We start from the raw sequence: 21,034 nt of genomic DNA on the forward strand, positions 1-21,034 counted from the left end.
AGCGCCGTTTGTGTAGGGCAAGTATGCCATGCCACAAAAACAGAACTTACTGTAGATACCGTATATGTGAGTCTGTACTTAGGGTGCTTGATAAGCCACCAACTCGACATCTTTTTCTGCAAGTTATTCACTACATGGTACCGGCATAAAAAAAGTGGATGGTGTTCAAGCAAGCCAGGAGAAATATTGGTTCGTTTTTCGTCACAATTTCTTCCAATCAGATACGATGGCCTATGACAAGAAACGGCTTTTGTGCCAGTGAGTGAGCGCTGGTCGTGCTGGTGCACCGACGACGGGGCTTGCCCATCGAAGAACCCATCATCCATCACCTCGAGTGGCCAGCGAGGGTTGGGAGACGCCGCGATATGCCTGCCTTTCGAACTGGCTGCGTCCGGCTGTCTCTACTCTTCCCTCTCTTGCCTCCCCCCCTCCCCCCGGCCCCCCATTGCGGTACAGCATGCGGACGCGCATCTCCTCTGTGTAGGGAAGACTGCGAACCTGTGGCTACTGCTGTATCACCCTCCACCAAAATGTATATGGCCCTGGATGGCTCTCCGAGATGGGTATGCCAGGGTCGTCCAAGCAGTCGAGTGGATCTGCCCACTACTAACGCTGGTCCTAATCGGGAATGTAGTGAATCAGAAAATGCGATGTGATCTGTATCTTCCGCATTTCGTCCCCGTCAGGGACTCTTCGTGTGTCCCTCTCGGTCGTCCTCTCTAGATTGCTTGCTTGCTTGCTGCTGCTTGCTGCTACTTGCTACCAAACCCTCAACCCAGACAGATCATGCATTCATTCCAGACGAATGATAAGCACATGTACTGTACTGTAGGACACGCAGCCTGTCTAGCACCACCTGATGTACTTCCTACGAGTTGTATACTCACATTACCACCTCCCTGCTATAATACCTGCGGGTAGTGGTACTCACATGTACACGAGGGCCATTCTTTGCACGATCTTGTCTTCCTTTCTTGGTCTCTGCTGGCCTGCACCGTGACAGGCAGCCAGCCAGGGCCGGCGACCGAGTTTTGCGATACCTACCTAGTTGAGTTGCGATGACTGAGCGCTTACTTCTCGGCGCTTTTTGTCCTTGTGTTACCCTCGCCTCGCCTTTCTCTGCTCTACTAGTGCAGAGCAGAACTCTCTAGCAGGACGGTGACTTCGTGTTCGTCCTCCTCGGCGAGTCTACCTACTAGTAGATGCAGCGAGGTTCCCCATCTATCTAGTGGACCGGTAGTGTCACTTTCAACTACTCATACTCCTTAGTATATATGTACTGCTACTAGAGACAGTCCTTATTGTAGGTATACGGCATTACTATGTACGCGATGATTTGTGGTACTCGTTAGCTTGGTACGTTCGGCGGGCAGCCGAAAGACTAATGGAGGGCCAAAGCCGTCGTTAGCTCTGTTACATACAGTAGCGTACATGGGAACATTCTGAACGACGACTAGGACTTTAATTACACTACATGTACGTGTAAGTACTTGACTACCTGCAGGTGAGTGAGCAACTGTCTGGCTACCGGAATACGCTGGCCTTCTCCACCCTCCCTCGCGCCCTGTCCTCTACATGTAACTATGCACTTGGTGCCACTGGTAGACTAAGCAAGGCATGATGATTGTATGTATACACAGTTCACTATGAGTGTATACTGCGTGGTTTTGCCCAGAACTGGCGAGGTCCCTCACCCAGATACAAGGGGTGATTCGCATCACAGACTCAGGATGGGCCTGCTTTTTTCTGTGCGCGAAGCGAGCTTACTGGGGTCCCCGCAGCCCCTGGTCGCTGGCAATCTTGTGAACCGATTTTATATCCAAGTAGCCTAGTGTACATCTATACCCATGCCGTCGCGCCTTTCCCTTCTCGCGCAATAGTTGCGGACTTATGCCCAACGGCTCCTGAGGAAATAGCGGGCCTATTCACCTAGCCGATCAAGGCTAGATGCTGCTAGCTTTGTTCAAGATCGTCCCTTGTCTTGGGGGCCAGGGCGCAGATACATCTCGATACCTACACTAAAGTGTCCATCTCGATACTGGCGCGAGGCAACAACAGAACAGAGACAAAGGCTGAGGCAGAGAGACAGAATCAAGAGAGGCGGAACCCAGAGCTGTAACAAAGAGAGGGCCGTGGAGGGGGCGACCATACTAGTACATAACACGATAGTATGTAGGTAGTTACGGATGTACTCCAAAGACGTCTGAGTAGTTCTGGGCTGTGTTGTAGTTGATAGGTTAAGGTGACTCCCCCCCTTCGTGCGTTGCCTCCATAGAGATCCATGCCCTCCCTACCTGCCTACTCTGTCCCCCCCCCCTCCACCTACTTTGCCTCTTTCCACTGCCCTGTCTGCCGTCTCTCTTATCCACAGTGACTACTATGTATGTGTAGGTAGTTTAGAGAGTCTTGCCTCCGCGGGAACCATTGTGCACTACGCGATAGTGTCACTAATTAGTGGCGCCAGTATCGTTAGGGTCGGCAGACGATGAAGGTTATTGCTAGTGACACTTGCCGGCACGAGTAGAGACAATGCCTATAGTTCATGTACCATAACCTTTCCTTTCCATGTTGGCTGAGACAATGTTTTCCTCTGTAAGGCTATGGACGTCTGTGAGTCGGTGGCTAGCTGTTGCTTGTTGAGGCCCGGCTGGGAAACACCAACACGAAAGGAGTGTATTGCCTGCTTCGTCCATCTTCTTGTCAACTCAGGTTGACCCGTCACAGGCCCTCGAGAGATATAATCCCGGCGCGGGTTATATGTTACAGGCCTAGCAGTCCGCCTGTACGTGTAGCCACCAAGTCCCGGCACAAATTCGTGGTTGAGGACCTTGCCCTGCCCCCCCAGCAGATCTCCATTACCTCCGTCTCCTTCCCAGTCCAGCTGCATATACACTGTACTGGGCATGCAGATGGTGCTAAAACCTCTGAACGCGGACCCCAAATTCGCTTGTCACTTTCTTTTGGATCTCGACCTGGACCTCGTCCCCTGGACTCTGGCTTTGGCTCCTTGAATCCGTCAACGGTTGACTACCCCTTGACGGTGGATCGTGCCGTTGTATCTGCACAAAATATCCCCCATCCCAAGGCAACATCTACCGCGTGCGGTTCCCATCTCATACAAGTACACTTCGGCCTGCAACCTTACCCTTTTCAAGCTCACACTCTATTCTAACCACACAAGGCTCTCTGCAGGACCCCTTCCTGTCCCACCCACGAAGTAAACATTATCAACATCATCACCACTACCACCATCATCATACCATGGTTAGCAGATAGTCTATAGAGACATTTTGTTCTTCCACTTGTTACACTATCAGAATATACTTTGATGCCCACGTCTATCGTCTGTCATTGACCGTTGGAAAGTTGGAAAGGAAAGGCAACACTAAGGACTGAATTTGGAATTAGTCAGTGGCTGCGGCACGGCGCGCGCAACGAAGACACTCATAGAGAAAGACGAGACTGGGAGATATGTTCCCATGTCCACCACAACGACGTTAACGGCGACCATGGCAGACTTGAAGCCAGAGCCAGCACACAGTAGTCTTTGGTCGAACTACGGCGGTGGCCCTGTCTCTCTGTCCACACGATTCCCGAACAGCATGGATTCGGGGGCGGCGACAACAACTTCTTCGCAACATCCAGGACGGCCTCGGAGCAGCCATCCCACTATCGATCATCCATACAACTATCCACGCTACCCCCAGGATGAATCCGACGCATTTGATAGATATCCCCAGTCCTCACTAACACAGCACCACAGCTATCCGAACTTGAAGCGGCCGCACCATGGCAGTGAGTCGCAAACAGCACAGCAACAGCAACCACCTCCACACCCGCCGTACCAGGAGATTGTCCAGGACTTGCGGGACGATGGTTCAAAGCTGTCGGTGAACCATGACCACAAGCTGTTGTCATTTAGGCGAGTACAAGACAAGCACACTATCGTGGACCAAGGGGGGCGCATGCAGCAACTAGAGCTGTCTGCGCAGTTGCACGGCATGTTCTTCCTGTCTGAAATGCCCACAAACACGGGCGACGGCTCAATGCTTCAACCAGAGTTAACATGCTACCGGCGGAATCTATTCCAGATCAGCGGGTCGCTCATCACGCCACGCGGTCAGTTGTCTGTAATTCTGGCTGAAACAGGCGAAACGGTTCCCGTAAACAACACCGAGGTCACCATCTCTGCCATCGAATCTGTTGATGGCCATCCCGTGCGGCTTATTGTAATCCCTTGGAAAACACCGCCGCCAAATTCACCAGAGCTGCCACAGACGCCGGACCAAGAACCTCCATCACTTCCATTGATTCCGTTTCCAGACGATGGACAGGAACCTGAGGGCGAGTATGCCGTATATCCAATCGGCTGGAGGCGCTTGCAATTTCGAATGTAGGTGATGTTTAGGTTCTTCTTTCTGAAGATGCTACCAACAGAGAGAAGAGAAAAGAAGCAACACAAAGCATTTGTAGTGCAACTACTAATATTGGATGATAATAGAGCAACGGCAAACAACGGGCGACGGAAAGAACTACAGCAGCATTTCGTACTGCATCTCAAGGTCATGGGCTCCTTAGCCAATGGGACTAAGGTAGCCCTGGCGGAGTCAACCACAGCACCTATCGTAGTAAGGGGACGCAGCCCACGAAACTTCCAGGCGCGAAAGGAAATCCCGCTTCTGGGGTCAAGCGCCGGTTCACGCGGCCAGGCGCTCGTTGAGACGGGTATGGGCATCGTAGCTGGACCTCTAGCAGTGAAGCCGCAGGACCCAAAGCTCAGGGGGCTCGGTATTGAGCTGCCGAGGTCGGCTTTTACCTTTAATGCCTCCAAGATCCCCGGCAGCCCAATGACTATGAGGTCGAAGTAAGTATTCCCTTCTCTAAGTTCAATTTGGTAGATAGGGGTAGGGGAATGACCTGCTGCACCAATTCTCCACGAAATAATAGTGACACAGACCCTAAGGAAGTATTCGCGGAGGAAGAAGCGTGATTCGTGAATCTGGTAGTAACAATTCTGATCTAGTTCATACCCGAGTTGGAACCCACCCAGCCAGCTTCCCATGTCTGGGCTGCCAGCATCAGCACCCGGTAACTATTCATCAAGCACCATCCCGGCGGATCCGTATCAGAAAATGCCGGTCTCTGCTGGGGCGACAGGCTATTCTCATGAGCCACCGGAGCTTCCATTGCAAACGTCTATGCCGTCGATGCAGCTCTCCCTAGCGGCTACTGATCAACCACCCCCTCCAATCCGGACGCAATACGCCTATGTTCCGGGTACATCAGCTCCATCCCAAATGTCTGTGCCCACACCAGCATTGGGAAGTTCGAGCGGCGCGGACCACAATGCTCTCAGCGTGCCACGCTATGTGGACTCCAACCCTCGGCCATCCAAGAGCCCGCGGCATGGAAGCCACCAGTCAGTCCCGAGCACCAGCTCGCTAAACAACGACGCTACATCTGAGTACCGATATGGCCCGCCGCAGGGGACAACATACGATAACGCGGCATCAACATATGGTACCAGTGGTGCAGAAGCCACAAGTGGAGCGCCAACCGGTTCTGGCCCCGGTGTTGCACATGCGCCGCCCCGCGAGTACTACCCATCGACCTCGTCTTGGACAACGACGGCGGGTGAAACTAGCAGCTCAACGGTGCACGCGTACCATAGTGGAACAGCCGCCAATGAGAGTAGGCCGTACACATACTCGGACCAGTATAAGACCAGTCACTCGATATCAGTCAAGAATGAGCACCCAAGTGCTCCAGGGACCTATGCCCCGACTTTAAACAATTACTCTTGGAGCCCAACGTAGCCCTAGCAGCAAAGTTAGTAGCCGAAGCAAAGCATTGTTCCAATTTTCCTACACTTGCAGGGTCTGCGGGTGGGTTTGACTAGCCACCGGGTCTTGGAATACAAGCATGGGAACAGGGAAATGGGACTTCTCTTGCTGATTTGTAACGACTCGGTGGATATGTCGCCTGTATAATATTTTCTGGCCGTTTCTCGACTCGGTTTTTGCAACACTTGGTGAAGCGAGGAGGCTGAGAAGTAACCAAGGGACAATCGCATATGTAGCACTTTGCTACAAAACCGGGAATTAAAACATACAAAAAAGAAGGAAGGAAGGCAAAGGAAGACACATTGGTAATCGTGGACTCCTTTATGTCGTTATGGCGACATGAACAGACCTTACGGACGATTCAAATGATAGTATGAAACGACAGTTGGATGATTTGGAGTGACGGAGTAAATTTTGTGGCTGTGTCAGCTTGACCATTTGGTTGGTTGTACCGTTTAGGATATCGTTGGGATTTGGATGCCCTGAGGTGCTGGAAACTTTTCTTTGTCCTTGACATTCTCCCAGAATCATTTGGGTGGGGGGTTTTCTTTTCTGTTATTTTTTTCTTCCCACTTGGTCTTTTTCAGAAGACGGATTTTTTATTTCACTTTTATTTCTCATAAGCGCGTACCGCCATCTAACCAAAACACAAGGGATTCAGACGGGGTTGGGGCATCGAGGAAGCATCCGGAGTTGGTTCTGTCATATCTGGACGTTCGTCACATGTCGGCGTCGCCAGCGTCGTCATCTTGTCATTGTTGTCGTTTGTTCTCCGAGTCGCAGATCATTCCCATTATTATTCGTTCGATATTCCCCTGGCCATTGTCATACTATTGTTGCTCATTTCGCGTTGCCACATCAAATTCGGAAGATCCGAGCTACGATACCCCCTACTATACCCGCGCTATTGTTCAAATGTAAACAGAAAGACTTTATCTTGTTGACTCATGGTGGCATACCGACATTTTGGCATAATCAAACGATTGAAGAGGGCAACTATAAATTGAGGGGGGCTTACCATTTACATCATATCAGTCGTCCCGTTGCATAGGCTGCTGTTTGCTGTCTAGTGTTTCCCTTGTGTGAAAAGCCCTCGAATGAAGGTAGTGTGGGCTAAGCTGGGCTGGGATTTGGTTTTATGTGAATCAAGTCACGCACGTAATGCGGCTGCTAAGTGTCTTTATCCGATGCGGCCTAATATCCGTAAGACAAGTCGAAAGGAACATAAGACGGAGAGCTATATGGCGAGTATTAACAGCAGTGGTCTCTCAGACGAGGAGAGAAAACCATTTCCAAGTCATTGACGTAGCTAGCGGTTTTATGCCGGACATCATACAGCATACCAAGACGGCTTATTTGTCTGTCTGTGTCTGAATGGGTTGCGGCTGAGTCCTTTCTTATCCTCACCCTAAAGACAGCTTTAGCCAGCAGGTTGTCCTTCTTGGCCCCAGCTGGCTAGTTGGAGGCGCTACGCATGCCAAGCCAAAGTCGTCGTGCTGCCTTGCATCTCCAGCAGTGCCATGCCATGCAGTCCATTGCCGGGCACGGCGGGCTGGTGATCGTGAGTAGATGTAGGTAGCGAGGATGCTCAACAGCAGTCGTTACGTGGGTGTTTGGCCACTTGGCATACAAGGGCCCGCTCGCTTATGCCGTGTATAGAGAGAGTATGGAGAGCTGGCACGCGGACACGAGGCACTGATGCGGATTGCGTGAGCTGGGGTATCTCATGATAACAGGATGCACGATCCTAGAGTAGCAAGAAAAGTCGAAAGCATGATCTTCATGGCTTGTCGGTTCTTTTCTTATTCTTAGGTAGGTACTGAGGGTAGGTGAAGAAGTCCGGGCGGAAACGATAAGCCTAAACTGACGGTCAGCATCTTTATCAGCAGCGACTTTATCGGCCGGAGCCTTTGCCAGGCAGACCCACAGTAAGCTTGCCAGCTTGTCCGTCGCACCGCCGCGTCCGACTTACCAACTGTATCGCCGACATCGAGAACACATGGATGTAAAACACATGTACTACACATGCAATACGGTCAACGACTTGCTTCGTACTTCGTGGTAGGTTAGTTGGTACGCCACGCACGCACCAAACACACCCTTCTTCAGCTTGTCATCCGCCTGTCATCCGCCCTCATTCGCCGCCACTCTGACAACATGTTCACACTTCCACAAGCAAAACGGTGAGCCCCCGCCCACAGTTCCCACTGCCAAGCAGCCACCTGACACGGGCCTTAGCATTCGTCGCGAGGACATCAATGATTCAGCCTCAGACGAGGCCTCATCTGACGAAGAAAGGAGCCACAACCCACAGGTTGAGTCGGCACTGCGAGCAAGGCTCAACGCACAGCTGTCAGGTATACTCAACTTGAACTTCACAGCTGGCTCCAAGGCGCAACGGCAGCAAGTGGGCCGAGCAAATGACGAAAATCCGCAAGAGGCTTCTAAAGAGGAAGAAGCCTTTGTCTTTCGTCTCTTTCGCGATGAAGCACCCTCACACACCGTCGTGTTAACGCACGACGAGGATCCTGCCGCCCAAGGTGATGGCGGCTTCGTGGTGCCATCGCGTCCGCGCTCTCACTACATCGCATCGGCACCATCTCGTGAGAAGGAAACAGAATACCGCAGCGTTGCCGTGAGCGCCGAGTATCTGCTAGCAGACGCGAAGAAGCGGCGCTGGGGCCTTGAAAAGCCATGGCGAGTAATCCATATCATATCAGGTTCCAGCTCAACCGTCCCGTCTAAATCCAGAGCCAAATCAGAGGAGCCGATAGCGCAGTTGAAAGAGAAGAAACGAACACGCCCAGGCAAGAAGCACCGTCTCCTCCTACGCGTGCGAGAAAAAGAAAAATGTGAGCGTGAAGAGGCTGTCAAGACATCTGCCCTTGATAAGGAGCAGCATCTGCAGGAGAAGAAGAAGCGTCTTAATCGGGAGCGGAAATTGAAGCGGAGGCAGAAAGAACGTGAGAAAAAGGCTGCGTTACAGGTGGGGGATGGTAATGGCGGCGAGACTGATTGATGGCCCACACAAGAGTGACGATTGGTGAGAGGAGCGTACAGCCATGGAAAATCGTAAATGTGTTACCTCCCAGGCTCTATTTAGGTGTATACGTTATTAGCAACATTCTCCTGAGAATGCGATTGTATCAATGTTTATTGCATATCATTCATGGCACTGGTCTCATGCCAAAAGAGGAACATTGATCATGGATTTCATTTTTGATAGTTATAATTCCTAGAATAAGCATAGCCATCCGTCGTATGCAACTAGGATTTAATTGTCTCCGTCCTTGCAGCCTTCCCTTTTTATCTCTTGCGAGCCCTCATTCATCGTCCCTAGATAGAAAGATCTAACCCACATCTTTCAGCTCGATTCTCATAATACATAATAAATAGAAACTCAACATACACGCAGGGCACATGGTTATATGATTTATCAACGCGCTGCGCCCTGCAAAATAATGACGAAGGGAGTAGAAGCAAAATGTGCAGTTCCCCCTTTCTGATCGACGCCTATCATGCTAGATCTTCCCTTCTCCAAACGCCCTGGGTATGAGAATGACAGTAAAGGAACCAGTGAACACAGGAAAATAGTCAAAGACAATAATAGATCATGATTGTGACAGTCGCCTGCCCACATGTAGAGACTGCCTCGGGATAGCCGTATAATGGCTACCTTTGCAGCAACGAGTATCCATGGCTGATCATCCAAACATGGGTAGTGTTCCAAGTAAATGGATAATAGGTATGATTTAAATCGAGAATCTCGATATAAGAGATGAAGAAGTATCAAGGTAGCCTTAATACTCTGGAACCAAGACGCAATAATTCGTCATTCATATCCAATTAGTTCTGTCTGCATCTCCAGCAACAGGGTCCCCGCTAGGGTGAGAAACTAGACTTCTCACTTCGATCGTTTCAACAGGCGTGGTAACACTTCTTGTTGGTACATTAAAACCCACTCCTTTGGGACTTGGAACTTTTCCTTTGGTAGGGCTTTTTGGACTGTACACAGTCGGGTTGAGAATGGGTGCGTTTTCTGTTTCAACTCGAGAGTCTTGAGGGACCGATGGCAAGTTCTTCATTGCATTTTCCGGCTGGGTTGGTCTAAAAAATTGCTGCGACATTGGTGACGACGATACGCTATCTCTGGTTAATAGAGGAGCTGGCCTATTCATGAGCTCGATTTTCGGGTTTTCAGGACAGCCCAAGTCATGTGTCCGTTCAGGTACTCCAACAGTGCTGGCAGTCGCTGGCCGCACGTCCTCGACATTTGAAAGGCGTAGACCTATCTGTACTGTTGCAGATGAGGCCATGGAGGACTCACGTCGATGGTGAAACCCTGGTTGCCGGATAGATGGCGGTGGTATAAGCATGCCATAAAAGTCATTGCCTAAGTTCTCGCCTGCGTTAGGCGAGTACGTCGTGGCGGGTAGCAAGACTTTCGACGCTCTTTCTAGGCTTTGATTTGGGAACAGTGTGTACGATGTTGTTGATTGTTTTCGTGATGGCATCATGGATAATGGTGTTTGGGTGTCAGTTGGACTTCGTAGGGCTGGCATTTGCTTGAAAGCTGTGTTTAATCTCAGAGGGTTCGGGCCATCTGCAACAATGGGCCAAGTTCCGCCTTGTGATTCATAGCAGTTATTGCTATCTTGTATTGTTGGCTTCTCTTGTGACTCTGCACCATGTAGCCACTGAGGCGCTGCTACCGGTTTCATGATATGACTGTTAAAATCCGTCTCGCCAGGTTTTCGTAATCTAGCTTGATAGTTTACCTGTCGTCGCTCGTATTCGTCAAGCTTGTTTTTCGGAGTGATACAAGCGATAGTGCTGGATCGAAGGAACAAGTAGAGCCCGCCAGTCATGAGTCCAGTCACGTTGGAGACAACTGTAGAAACCATTGACAACGTCAATCCGGTTCCGCCACCATTTTCGAATGGATTTCCAAAAGATAGATAACCAAAGAATGGGATCATCAAAACCTATTGCTCGTTAACTAATGTCCATTCACGTCATGATAAGCAATAAACACCTACGTTGGGGATGATCGCAAGTACGATGTAGTAGATCATCCGAGAAGCGCCAACTCTTTCTTCGTCCTCTATCATCGAATGTCTCGTGAGCTTAAGATATATTGTTACAGCGCAAGCCACCATCATCATGGCAATGCCTATCAGGATCGCGAAGCCCCCTTCTGCCCATTTCGCCACAAACCAGAAGAGAGAAGCAAAACAGATGTTCGGCGCGCGAATAAAGAAAGTGACTAGTCCGGTGGCAAGCAATGCAATTTTAACGATCGTCAAGCAGATTGGCACAGTCCATTTGCCCCTCGGGGGGAATGGATCTGATTTGAGCGCTCGCAAGGCAGTTTCGACGGAGAAAACGAGTTGTGTATAGGGTACAATGAAAATTCCTGTTAGGTAGTCAGCTTACTGGTGGAGAACTAGGTAAATCAGAGCAGAACACACCAGGCCACATGAATTGTGATATCAAAGCGCATCCGGATTGGAAAAGGCTGTCCAAACCTTGAGCTTGCGAGACAGCAAATATTATACCTTGGACAACAATGGCTACCGAAAGGATGAAAGGATATACATCTGAACCTCGAACGCACGTAAAAATATTGACCCTAAACTGGTGTTTAGCTTTTGGACGATGCGCCTCTGGATTGGGCACATACCGTTGTTTCCGCCTCAGCGGTGATCTCTTCATAATCAGATAGTTGTTGTAAAGGATCCCTGCTGCCGTTGCCGCCGCGGAAACGATGTTGAACGCTGTAAGGATGATGGTAGACTGGCGTGACGATTTTGCAGCCTGGAACTTCAGCTCGGTAATGACACCAAACGTCGAACTGCCATTGTAGGCTGCCTGTGAGAAGCTTGAATTATCCCCCCAACTCGAGTTTCTCGACCACTGGCTGCCGAAGTGGCCAAAAGAATTGGAGTTTTCCGTCGAAGAAAGCATATTGATGCCCGACTGTGCAGAAGGCAAGGCGACGGCGTCGAGCCCACGATATTTCGCTGTGATGATCAAGTCATCTACGCGGGAGATATCTCACAATCGCTAACAGTCGATGCAATGAGGTCTTTCCGACGAGAGGAACGCAAGGTATAATGAGGGACTACGGGTTGGAAATGAATTGTTGATACATCAGGAGCCCGCCCATGAATTAGACAAACAATACCTGAACCAGCAGATGCACGAAAGAAACTAGGCAGATAGAAACGAACAGTGGTAGTACCCGCCACGAGCAACGCCTGCCAACGAACGGTAGGAAAGAAAGTTGCACTCGATGGCCAGCCTCTCGAATGAGAAAGCCAGGTCAGAACCAGATCAAGGAGCTTCTCCAGGGACTTAGCGCAAGCCGACCCGCGCGGACGAGAGAGTGTCCGGCGTCGAGGTGAACGCAGGGATGGCTGCATCCCACGAGTGGCCAACCGGTCGAGTTATCACGAAAGACAAGGGCTCGCTATTGGTTGGAGGCTCCCGCGAGGGTAAAGTCTGCGATGTACACATAAATTCGTCCAAAGCCATGTCCACCCACATACTTCGTACGGGCCAACGGCACAGAAGAGAGACGAGGTGGTGCTTGGGCCGCCATTCGGCCAGCAGACCCTCGTCAACGCAAGGGTAGGAGAACAGTCTGAGATCTGGCTAGGTTCGCTTGCGAGTGACGGTAGCTTCCAATCGGCGCACTCCATGGAGAGTCTCCATGGCCATCCATGCTGCCCAGAGCTGCTCCTACACCGGGAGGCGTGGCTGGGGTTGGCGATGAAGCAAAGCTGGAACAGCTTCAAGTTTCGTCATAGCCAGGAGCGCTCTGATAAGACAAAAAACCAGAGAGCTAGCCTCGACAGGCCGGTGCGCTACCCCAAAGGAGGCTTAGCCCCAGGGCCCGGCACTCTGGGGATAAAACATGCCGAAGCTCGACCCCAAACAGACCCCGGCCTAGGCCCCTGCGCTACTATGCGATACCTGCACGTGGACCTGGCATCCTATTACCAACTCGCCAAGTGCCTCGACGTTACTCATCTGCCCTGTTACTATTGGGTCTAAGAACATTAAATATCGTGCACTGCCTCTATGTCGTTGTATACTTGTGACAGAAACCTACAACCCGTCACGCAGTAAAGCTACGAAGTATGTTCATATTGCCCAAGCGCATGGAAATCATGATTCCAAGCAAGCCTTCATCAAGAGACTGTCCTAGACCACCGGCAATAACCTTGACACATTGTTCTTGTTCTTGTTGTCTGTGGGCCTGTAGTCGGGTGATGGCAGAGACATGACGGAAGAAACGTCTTTGAGAACAGTCACGGATCATGGGTATCAAGCCCCTTACCAGATGCTTTCCCCATGCGTAGTGTATTCCCCGTCTCGTGTCGTCTCGATTTCAATTACATAACCTGTCGCTACGAAGAAGACCAGGCCAGCCGAACACGGATGGGATGGATCTCGGTAAAGATTTAAATAAGTAGATAGAAGAACAAGAAGTGTCATACAATAAGCCATAACAAACTGGAATCTTCCAGCACATAACGCAGCATCACATTTCTAGTCATTCTACTTGTGCCTAGTATATCTGGAGACGCAGGCAGCACTATCGTTGCTACATAGCAGAAATGGCCAAAAGGGGATGTGGGTTCCGGTTAGATTCCCACAATTCCCAGTAGGTGCTTAGAAACCTGAGGCATACGCTGTGTCAAGGAGGCTAGAAATATTGCTGGCAGCAAACTAATTAGCCTACCAAATGAAAGTCAACTTACATCATATCTACTAAAGGCCGGCCTAAGATGATATGAAAAAACAAACCCTCGTCGCCAAGCGGATGGGAAGAGAGATCTACTTACATTACCTTGATTCCTATATAGCAGATAGCATAGCCAGCCATGTTCTACTCCGCTGACCAAACATGAGATTTGATGAACTATCTACGGTGTGCGGCCGTTCAATTTCTCTTGATTCCAGCTTTTTCTCCAAGTTGGTTAATCTTTATTGAACGGTTACATATCAGTAGGGTATGAATGGAATCTTATAGACTGCCTATATAGAAGGACTAGATGTAGCAGCAGTTGAGAAAACTTATATCATCTATTCTTTGCTGAGACGACTAATAAATTGACCAACCTTTTCCTTTACCATCTTGATCTGATATCCCTACCCAAACAAGCATAAGATAGGCGGCCTCCCACTCACCCCAACCGGGAAACGTAAGTCATGATCAGTAAGTATGCACGTAATTTAAGTATTGAACGGAAGCTGACAGGAACAATTACCATCCGAAATGAGAAGGCCTGGGGCTTGCAGTACACGGCCAAGTCCAAGCCATTGAAGCTTAGGAAACCTTGGGTCAAGAGCCTGACTAATGTATGCCGAAGATTGAACATTGCTAGGGAGATGCTAAGTATATGATCATTGAAGATGATAGATCATTATTGAGTCGTAAAGCGAGTGGCCTAAACGGAAATGAGTCCTAGCCGGAGCATCCACTTCGAGGCGAATTCCTTTTGACGACTCGAAGGAGGTAACTACGAGGCTCCAGCTTAGTTGAGGCTTAATCTAGGCTGAACTTTCTGTTGAGTAGGTCTTTGCGCAACAACACTAACATGTATACTTAGGTGCCAAGTTCTTATTGGAGAATAAGAGCGGTGAATAGCGGTAGAAACTGGCACTTTGTGTTCGAGAAATAGGAATGCGAGACCGTAAGGTATGCTACTGCTCGCCGAGTTGGAGATCAGAATGGTGGAATACCATATGATAGACTGGGTAGGTCGCAGTCGCAACATCCATTATTACGAAGTAGAGCAAGATCCATGAATGGCCAATACCCGATTCGTCATGTGCACCGCCCCTTTACTTGCACATACAACTGATAACTACAGTAGAAGAATACCGCTTGTCACGTTACTTATAACCATATGCACTATAAACCACCTGGGTCTTTCCCATCCGTTCTAGGCTGAGTCAAGCCCAGACCTTGACATGCCCCATTCCAAATCGACCACACACCACAGCCTACACCATCGATCAATCTGCCGCCATCGCACAGACGATCTGGGAAGCTTGCGTCTGTCTAGCTCATCTTGAAATCTTTCTGATGTATTCTCGTCCTTGGTAGGAGCCGCGCAGCGCGATCTGATGCTGGATCATCTCCTCTGTATTGCCAATTTTTGCGCGCCTGGTCTTGCCACCTCCGTTCAGATCCGACCCTTCGAATGCATAACGAAGCTCAAGACATCCTGAAAGAGCGACACAGAGAGAGAGCACCAATATCAGGGTGGGTCGCTACAAATATATTTGAGCAATCGATATGGACTTGAGCATGATTGATTGATGATACCCAACCAAACTTTCCATTATGACTTATGTCGCCACCCCTATGTGCACTCCACCGCTGCGAGTCGAGATCAACCTTCTGCCCAACGTCAAGCGATATTTTGTGTCTCCACGATCTTTATTCTTTCGGAAACCTCCCATCGGGTCACATTTACTCGGGATGCTGAAGAAAAATACCTACTAACTACCCTATATGATGCGTTTGTCGATACACGTCCATTTCACCAGTCCACCACAAGCGCCAACTAGTTCGCAGTAACGGGGCCTCGTTGGGCTATAATTAAAGCAGTATTCTCTCCGTTAGGCCTTCCCTAGCATCATTACCCCTTGTCACTGGCAAAGCTCATTTTGAGTCTGTCCAACAACGCAAAACTCTGAAAAGAAGGATTTGATACCTGTCTCTGCCGAGAAGATGTGGTTGAGTTAGCCTTGAAGCAAGAACCGTCTAATAGCCATACCTATTTTATTTGCATGTTATAGGCGATAGGCATCCATGTTGTTAGTCGAATCATTTGAAGGATAAGCACTTTGGGCAACGGGCAACCTGCTAGTTTCCAGTTTCCAGTTTCGGCATTTGCTGGTGCGGAAGGCTATCTCTTTATTTCTCTACATACAGTAGCTGGCGCACAAGTGACCATGGCTACATCGTTTTCTCAGCTGCTGCTGAGACGCCTGCCAGCGGTTGGAACATTGGGTAGCTAATTTATACGCGAACAAAAAGCGTTCGGTTGCCGGCAAAGAAGGGTAGCCAGTATGTGGTTTACTCAAGAGGTCGGCTATAAGGCTTATGGCACAACAGTACCTGAGTGGCCGCTGGATTAGGAAAGGTCCATTACTGGCCAGGAATCTGATGTGTCGAGCGGACGAGTGAACACAGGGTAGCTGAGGGAGTCGTCCGAAGTGGATTCGTAGATAGTGATCTTGGTGGTGTATTCCACACTGCTCGCCAACATCCTGGCTTATTTGTGTCAGAACGGCCTCCGAGCAGTAAGCGTTTTCGGCGAGGGCATGTCGAGAACGTCTGACACCGGTTTTCGGTTTTGCTTGCGTGCTTGTTTATCTGGCTTGTTCATTCTTGCGAAATGGCAGTATGACAGAGTTCAGGCTCGGAGGGAAAGGCCCCGGTTGACGTCGGCTTTGGCATCAAAGGCTGCTGCGCCTTGATGAGCCATCATCTCTTTTCAACTATCTACGGTAACGACCATGCCTGCACAGGGCTAGAGACCCCTCGGGACCTTAGTTAGCAACTTGGCCGAACACCCAGGCCAGGCTAAGTCAGCCGAGGCGGTTATCAGGTATTACACAACTGACCGGCCTGGTACCGCCTTGCACTTAACTGGGCTTCCTGGGAACACTGGATAACAGCCACGGTAATAACTACAGGCGAGCAGAAATGGCGGTGCCCCAGATAATTTCCCTTTCGAGATCGAAGGGTGGCCGGGTAGCTTGACCTCAACCAAAGCCATAGACGCCTATGGTACAACCTACCTACATACATACATACCTACCTACCTCCAGCGCGCGCCTGGGCGCTAGGGGTCTCGTCAGCACCAACTGCACTAAGGCCCGGGGCAGCTCCCAGTCTATTTCGCGCACCCGTGCCGCCTGAACGTGCACCAGCTAGGTAGTTTTTTTTTTCCTCAATCGCCTACTAACGCCACTCTACCTCCACTGCTGTCGCTGCCTTCGCTGCGCAACGATAGCCCTGCCGACCGCCAGCCTGCACTCTAACTAGGTACCTAAGTAAGTACCTGTCTGCCTCTAGGTGCAGTACGAGGGTATTGTCACCAGCGCGTACACGTGCTGCCCGTAGTTTTGTCTCGATTTTCTGCTATTGCGCGCTTGGTTTATCTTGATTTACGTGGTCGTTTCGACGGGTGCTGTCGGCACATCAAAACAGAGTTAGCTGTAGTCTATGATTCGACCAACTTGGATGGTTGTCTGCGTGAGGCTGCCACCCACTCGGAGAGTGGCCCAATCCATGTCTCGGCATCATAATTTTACCGTGTCGTCCGCTCTACCTGCACCTCAGATACCGCCAAAATGAGCGACGTCGATGGTGTTACCATAAGGCCTCGGGACCCTGCCAATGCTGGTGCTGATACTGGGTCTCCATCGTTTGCAGATTCAGCCCGTCGTTCCCGCACAAAGGCCTTTTCTCGAGACGGAGCCATGAAACGCGACCGAAGCAGGGAGAGCCACGACGACTCTCGAGGCCGAGGCAGGCCCCAGCATGGCCGTCGAGGTTATGCTTCTAGTACACAACCTCGTCCACGGTCGTCATCGTCTGGTTTTCGTTCTTCTAAATATCAGGGGGCTAGGGACAAAAAGCACCACGGGGATGAAGCATACCGCGATGATGGTGAACGTCGAGTAGACGAGAGGCGTCGCAGCAGATCATCTGACCATCACGACCATCATTTTGATGATGTGAACCGAGGGAAGAAATCCCCGACTCGAAATTCTGTTGCTGAGTCAAGAAAGCGACGTGATGAAACCCCATCTCCTAGGCACCACCCTAAGCCCCACGATTATTCGGAATATGTCCGTGATCGTTCATTTTCTCCGCCCTCCAGAAAGCGACCTAGAAGCCGAAGCCCACTACCATTCCCCTCCTCGCGCTCTAAAAGATCGAAGCGCGACCGTGATCGCGACCGCCGCCGTCGTCTGGAAAGAGAGGAGCGATTTGATCGAGAACATGCAAAGGGGCACGGGTCTTCGAGGCCTGATCACATACTCTCCCCGTCTCGTAGGCCCTCCACCTCCCCGCGATATCGTCGATACCCCGACCGAGGTGATCATCTGAACGAAACTCGTCCCCGACGTCGAAGCCGATCTCCGCCTTGGGAGGCCAATGTTGATGATCGCTCTACAAAACCTACCCGCCCGCTCATCGATTCTAAATCTCGAGACTTTAGTCATTCTCCACGGCCCACCTCCCGCCGTTCCTCATTCTCTCATACTTACTCGCCGAGCCGCTCAACGGGACGGCATCCGCCTAGAGGCCCTTCAGAGGCTGGTGTGCAATCTCGCCCAGGATCTCCTTCCTTTGACCTCTCGAGGCCTGATTATCCTCCTCGCTCCCCTAAAGACCGCGGCTCTCGTCGTTCTCGAAAAAAGGCGAAGTATCGCGACGAGCCTCGAATTCCTTCAGGCGGGCCACTAGCCTCTGGCGCTAACAGTATCGAAGTGAGCACATTTCGAAGAACGGATCGACGCGGTAGTTTCGATGTATCAGAGCCATCAAGAGACACTGGCCCCAGACGCTTTGACGATTTCCCGCAAGGACCAACGGCCCAGCAGGTTAACGCAGATTCACCCCATTATAACTCTCCAGGCTCGCCTCAGCCTCTTGCGATAGCTAAATCAAACAAGAGTATTGACACTCACTATCCACATAGAAGGTATGACAATGCACCTATTCTAAATCAATAATTTCCACTAACCCCCAATAGCCACCAATCACGAGATCGAAGTCATGCCTTTCCAAAAGGCCCTGTGGGACGTCAGCGATCCAGCCAATCTCCGCCTCATCCTCCAACCGGCCCTATGGCCTTAACCAATTCTCGTGGCCGCGGATTCTCTAGAGGTGGTTTCCGAGGTGGAATGTCTTCCGCTCGTGGTGGCTTCAATGACTATACTTCTGCAAAGCATAACCAGTGGCCAGTATCAAGTGACTCTATTACGGATGCATTGGGCTCTCCTAGCCGCGATTTGCCCGTCCATTCTAGCGTATCGAATACCAAAGACGAAGACGAAGAGGAAGATAATATCCCGAAGCAACCCCAAGAAAACCCAGCAGATGAAGAAGTGTTCAAGGACGATAAATCCGCGTCTGGTCAAGAACCTTGCCCGCAACCGCCTCTCGTAGCACCTACGGGCCCTGCCGCAAACTCCAAGTTCAGCTTTGCATTCAAAACCTCAACCAAAAACCCAGTCACTGCTCCAAAGCCAGAAATATCTCAAAAGTTTAGCGCTGCGCTCAAGAAGGAGACTCAACCTATACTTGACGCTCGGGACCGAGACCTACCGAAAGACACTCCCAGGGAACCAGCATCTGCACGAGCCCGAACCGAGTACCATCATAGCAGAGCCCCACCACCAGAGCAACCGCGGACTCGTAAAGTAATGAAGACACGGAGAAAGCTAAAGCCAAAACCTCCACTAGATGCCGAGCTTGCTCAGTCCACTTCCGTCTACTTTAGAAAGCCAGGTAACGAGTCTGTGGTTGGATCAGGTACTTATGGCAAAGTCTTCAAGGGAAAACATGTTTACACCCAGAAACTGGTTGCATTGAAGAGAATTCGCATGGAGGGAGAAAGAGACGGCTTCCCCGTTACCGCCATGCGTGAAGTCAAGCTTCTCCAGTCACTGAGGCACGACAATATCGTGGATTTACATGAAGTAATGATTGAGAGGAATGAATGCTACATGGTCTTCGAGTACCTCTCTCATGACCTCACCGGGTTGCTCAATCATCCGACGTATAAGCTTGATGCAGCGCAGAAGAAGCATCTAGCTATGCAACTCTTTGAAGGGTTGGATTACTTACACAAACGCGGCGTGCTGCACCGCGATATCAAAGCCGCAAATATTTTGGTTAGCAGCGATGGTATTCTAAAACTGGCTGATTTCGGTTTAGCTCGTTTTTATGCCAAACGACACCAGCTGGATTATACCAACCGTGTTATCACTATATGGTATCGATCCCCTGAACTATTGCTGGGCGAGACGCGCTACGGCGCGGCAGTCGATATATGGAGCGCTGCGTGTGTTATGGTGGAGATCTTCACTCGTCATGCTATATTCCCTGGCGACGGTGGTGAAATAAGTCAGCTTGAAAAGATCTACAATGTACTCGGGACTCCTAATCGGAAAGAGTGGCCTGGACTTGCAGATACCCCTTGGTTTGAGCTTCTACGACCTGATTATCGAAAACCGAACGTATTTGCGGACAAGTATAGGGACAGAGTTCCCCCAGCCGCCTTCGATCTCCTTGCAGAGATGTTCAAGTACGATCCAGCCAAACGGCCCTCGGCTGCTGGTGTCCTTGAGCACCCATACTTTACTACGGAGCAGCCACCTCCTCGGCAAGCCGTCGAGTAAGCAATGTCCCAATCAAATAGATGACGTGTTACTGACCAGTCCCTAGACTAAAAGAGATCAAGGGGGATTGGCATGAATTCGAATCCAAGGCGCTTCGTCGTGAAAAAGAGAAGCAGGAAAAACAACAAAGAGAGGCGCGTCGCGCAGCAGCATCTAGGGACGGCGGACAAGACAAAGAGAGAAAGAGACCGCCATCGGGTTCTGAGGTTCACCCAGAATCTAAGCGACCGCATCTTGAAGGGCAGGTATCTAGTCTCAGCGGTGAGCCAAGCTCAACAGCGCTGCCACCTGCCACGGAGATTGCAGCTGAATAGATAACTGTTGGCTTTCTGCGAGGCAGTGGTTGATATAGGACTAGGCTAAAAGCACTGTATTCATAATGATAGCATCAACATCAGCAAATATATAATATGTGAGTTTCAGTGTATCCAGGTTTCCATGATACAAGGAAAGCCAAGGAGTTCTCGTTGGTATTCCCCTCTATACGCTGCGAAGCGTACAATCCATTTGTGTCTCCACCTACCTGATTCTGTCGCCGTCAACGGGCTCAAAAACGTAAAGTTGAAAGACACAAGACAAGTTGAACCAATGTGTGCGTACCTGTAGACTCACGATATAGTGGCGTTTGATCAATAAAGCATCACAATAACAACTATATTTTCTAGGCTTTGGCATCGGTAGAGTTGTCCTATCCGACCCTTAAGACCAAAGGAGGGCCCTTTCTATCATTATCAAGAATTACCAAT

At 50.3% G+C, this 21,034-nt stretch overlaps 4 protein-coding genes across 4 annotated transcripts; 3 read left to right on the forward strand and 1 right to left on the reverse strand.

Moving 5' to 3' along the window:
• Positions 1–3,509: 3,509 nt before the first annotated feature.
• On the forward strand, positions 3,510–5,816 carry F5B22DRAFT_642582 (uncharacterized protein; the record flags this gene model as incomplete). Its single annotated transcript, XM_047978144.1, has 3 exons — positions 3,510–4,393; positions 4,502–4,864; positions 5,024–5,816. The coding sequence occupies 3 exons, from the start codon at positions 3,510–3,512 to the stop codon at positions 5,814–5,816; spliced, it is 2,040 nt and encodes a 679-aa protein (XP_047834933.1).
• A 1,793-nt stretch (positions 5,817–7,609) lies between these two features.
• On the forward strand, positions 7,610–9,271 carry F5B22DRAFT_348951 (uncharacterized protein). The gene is made up of 2 exons (XM_047970952.1): positions 7,610–8,026; positions 8,082–9,271. Exons 1-2 carry the CDS (start codon positions 8,001–8,003, stop codon positions 8,860–8,862), a joined length of 807 nt encoding a protein of 268 aa, XP_047834934.1. The 5' UTR covers positions 7,610–8,000; the 3' UTR covers positions 8,863–9,271.
• A 310-nt stretch (positions 9,272–9,581) lies between these two features.
• Positions 9,582–12,052, reverse strand: F5B22DRAFT_349016 (uncharacterized protein). Its single transcript, XM_047970953.1, has 4 exons — positions 11,527–12,052; positions 11,315–11,475; positions 10,883–11,259; positions 9,582–10,828 (listed from the first exon to the last, which is right to left on the reverse strand). The coding sequence occupies exons 1-4, from the start codon at positions 11,808–11,810 to the stop codon at positions 9,680–9,682; spliced, it is 1,971 nt and encodes a 656-aa protein (XP_047834935.1). The 5' UTR covers positions 11,811–12,052; the 3' UTR covers positions 9,582–9,679.
• Positions 12,053–16,953: 4,901 nt separating this feature from the next.
• Positions 16,954–20,860, forward strand: F5B22DRAFT_349411 (Pkinase-domain-containing protein). The gene is made up of 3 exons (XM_047970954.1): positions 16,954–18,586; positions 18,638–20,284; positions 20,335–20,860. The coding sequence occupies exons 1-3, from the start codon at positions 17,226–17,228 to the stop codon at positions 20,600–20,602; spliced, it is 3,276 nt and encodes a 1,091-aa protein (XP_047834936.1). The 5' UTR covers positions 16,954–17,225; the 3' UTR covers positions 20,603–20,860.
• The last annotated feature ends 174 nt before the right edge of the window (positions 20,861–21,034 follow it).

Source organism: Xylaria bambusicola, assembly GCF_022495145.1.
Source record: "Xylaria bambusicola strain CBS 139988 unplaced genomic scaffold F5B22scaffold_4, whole genome shotgun sequence".
NCBI classification, from domain to species: domain Eukaryota; kingdom Fungi; phylum Ascomycota; class Sordariomycetes; order Xylariales; family Xylariaceae; genus Xylaria; species Xylaria bambusicola.

Bases quoted from the DNA above. Each gene is read 5' to 3' on its own strand.
- F5B22DRAFT_349016 (XM_047970953.1), bottom strand. From the start codon at position 11,810: ATGCTTTCTTCGACGGAAAACTCCAATTCTTTTGGCCACTTCGGCAGC. The intron at 11,476-11,526 runs GTATGTGCCCAA...ACACCAGTTTAG, and splicing joins CCGCTGAGGCGGAAACAACG to GGTCAATATTTTTACGTGCG. The intron at 10,829-10,882 runs GTAGGTGTTTAT...AACGAGCAATAG, and splicing joins TACTTGCGATCATCCCCAAC to GTTTTGATGATCCCATTCTT.
- F5B22DRAFT_348951 (XM_047970952.1), top strand. From the start codon at position 8,001: ATGTTCACACTTCCACAAGCAAAACG. The intron at 8,027-8,081 runs GTGAGCCCCCGC...CACGGGCCTTAG, and splicing joins ACACTTCCACAAGCAAAACG to CATTCGTCGCGAGGACATCA.
- F5B22DRAFT_349411 (XM_047970954.1), top strand. From the start codon at position 17,226: ATGAGCGACGTCGATGGTGTTACCATAAGGCCTCGGGACCCTGCCAAT. The intron at 18,587-18,637 runs GTATGACAATGC...AACCCCCAATAG, and splicing joins ACTCACTATCCACATAGAAG to CCACCAATCACGAGATCGAA. The intron at 20,285-20,334 runs GTAAGCAATGTC...ACCAGTCCCTAG, and splicing joins CCTCCTCGGCAAGCCGTCGA to ACTAAAAGAGATCAAGGGGG.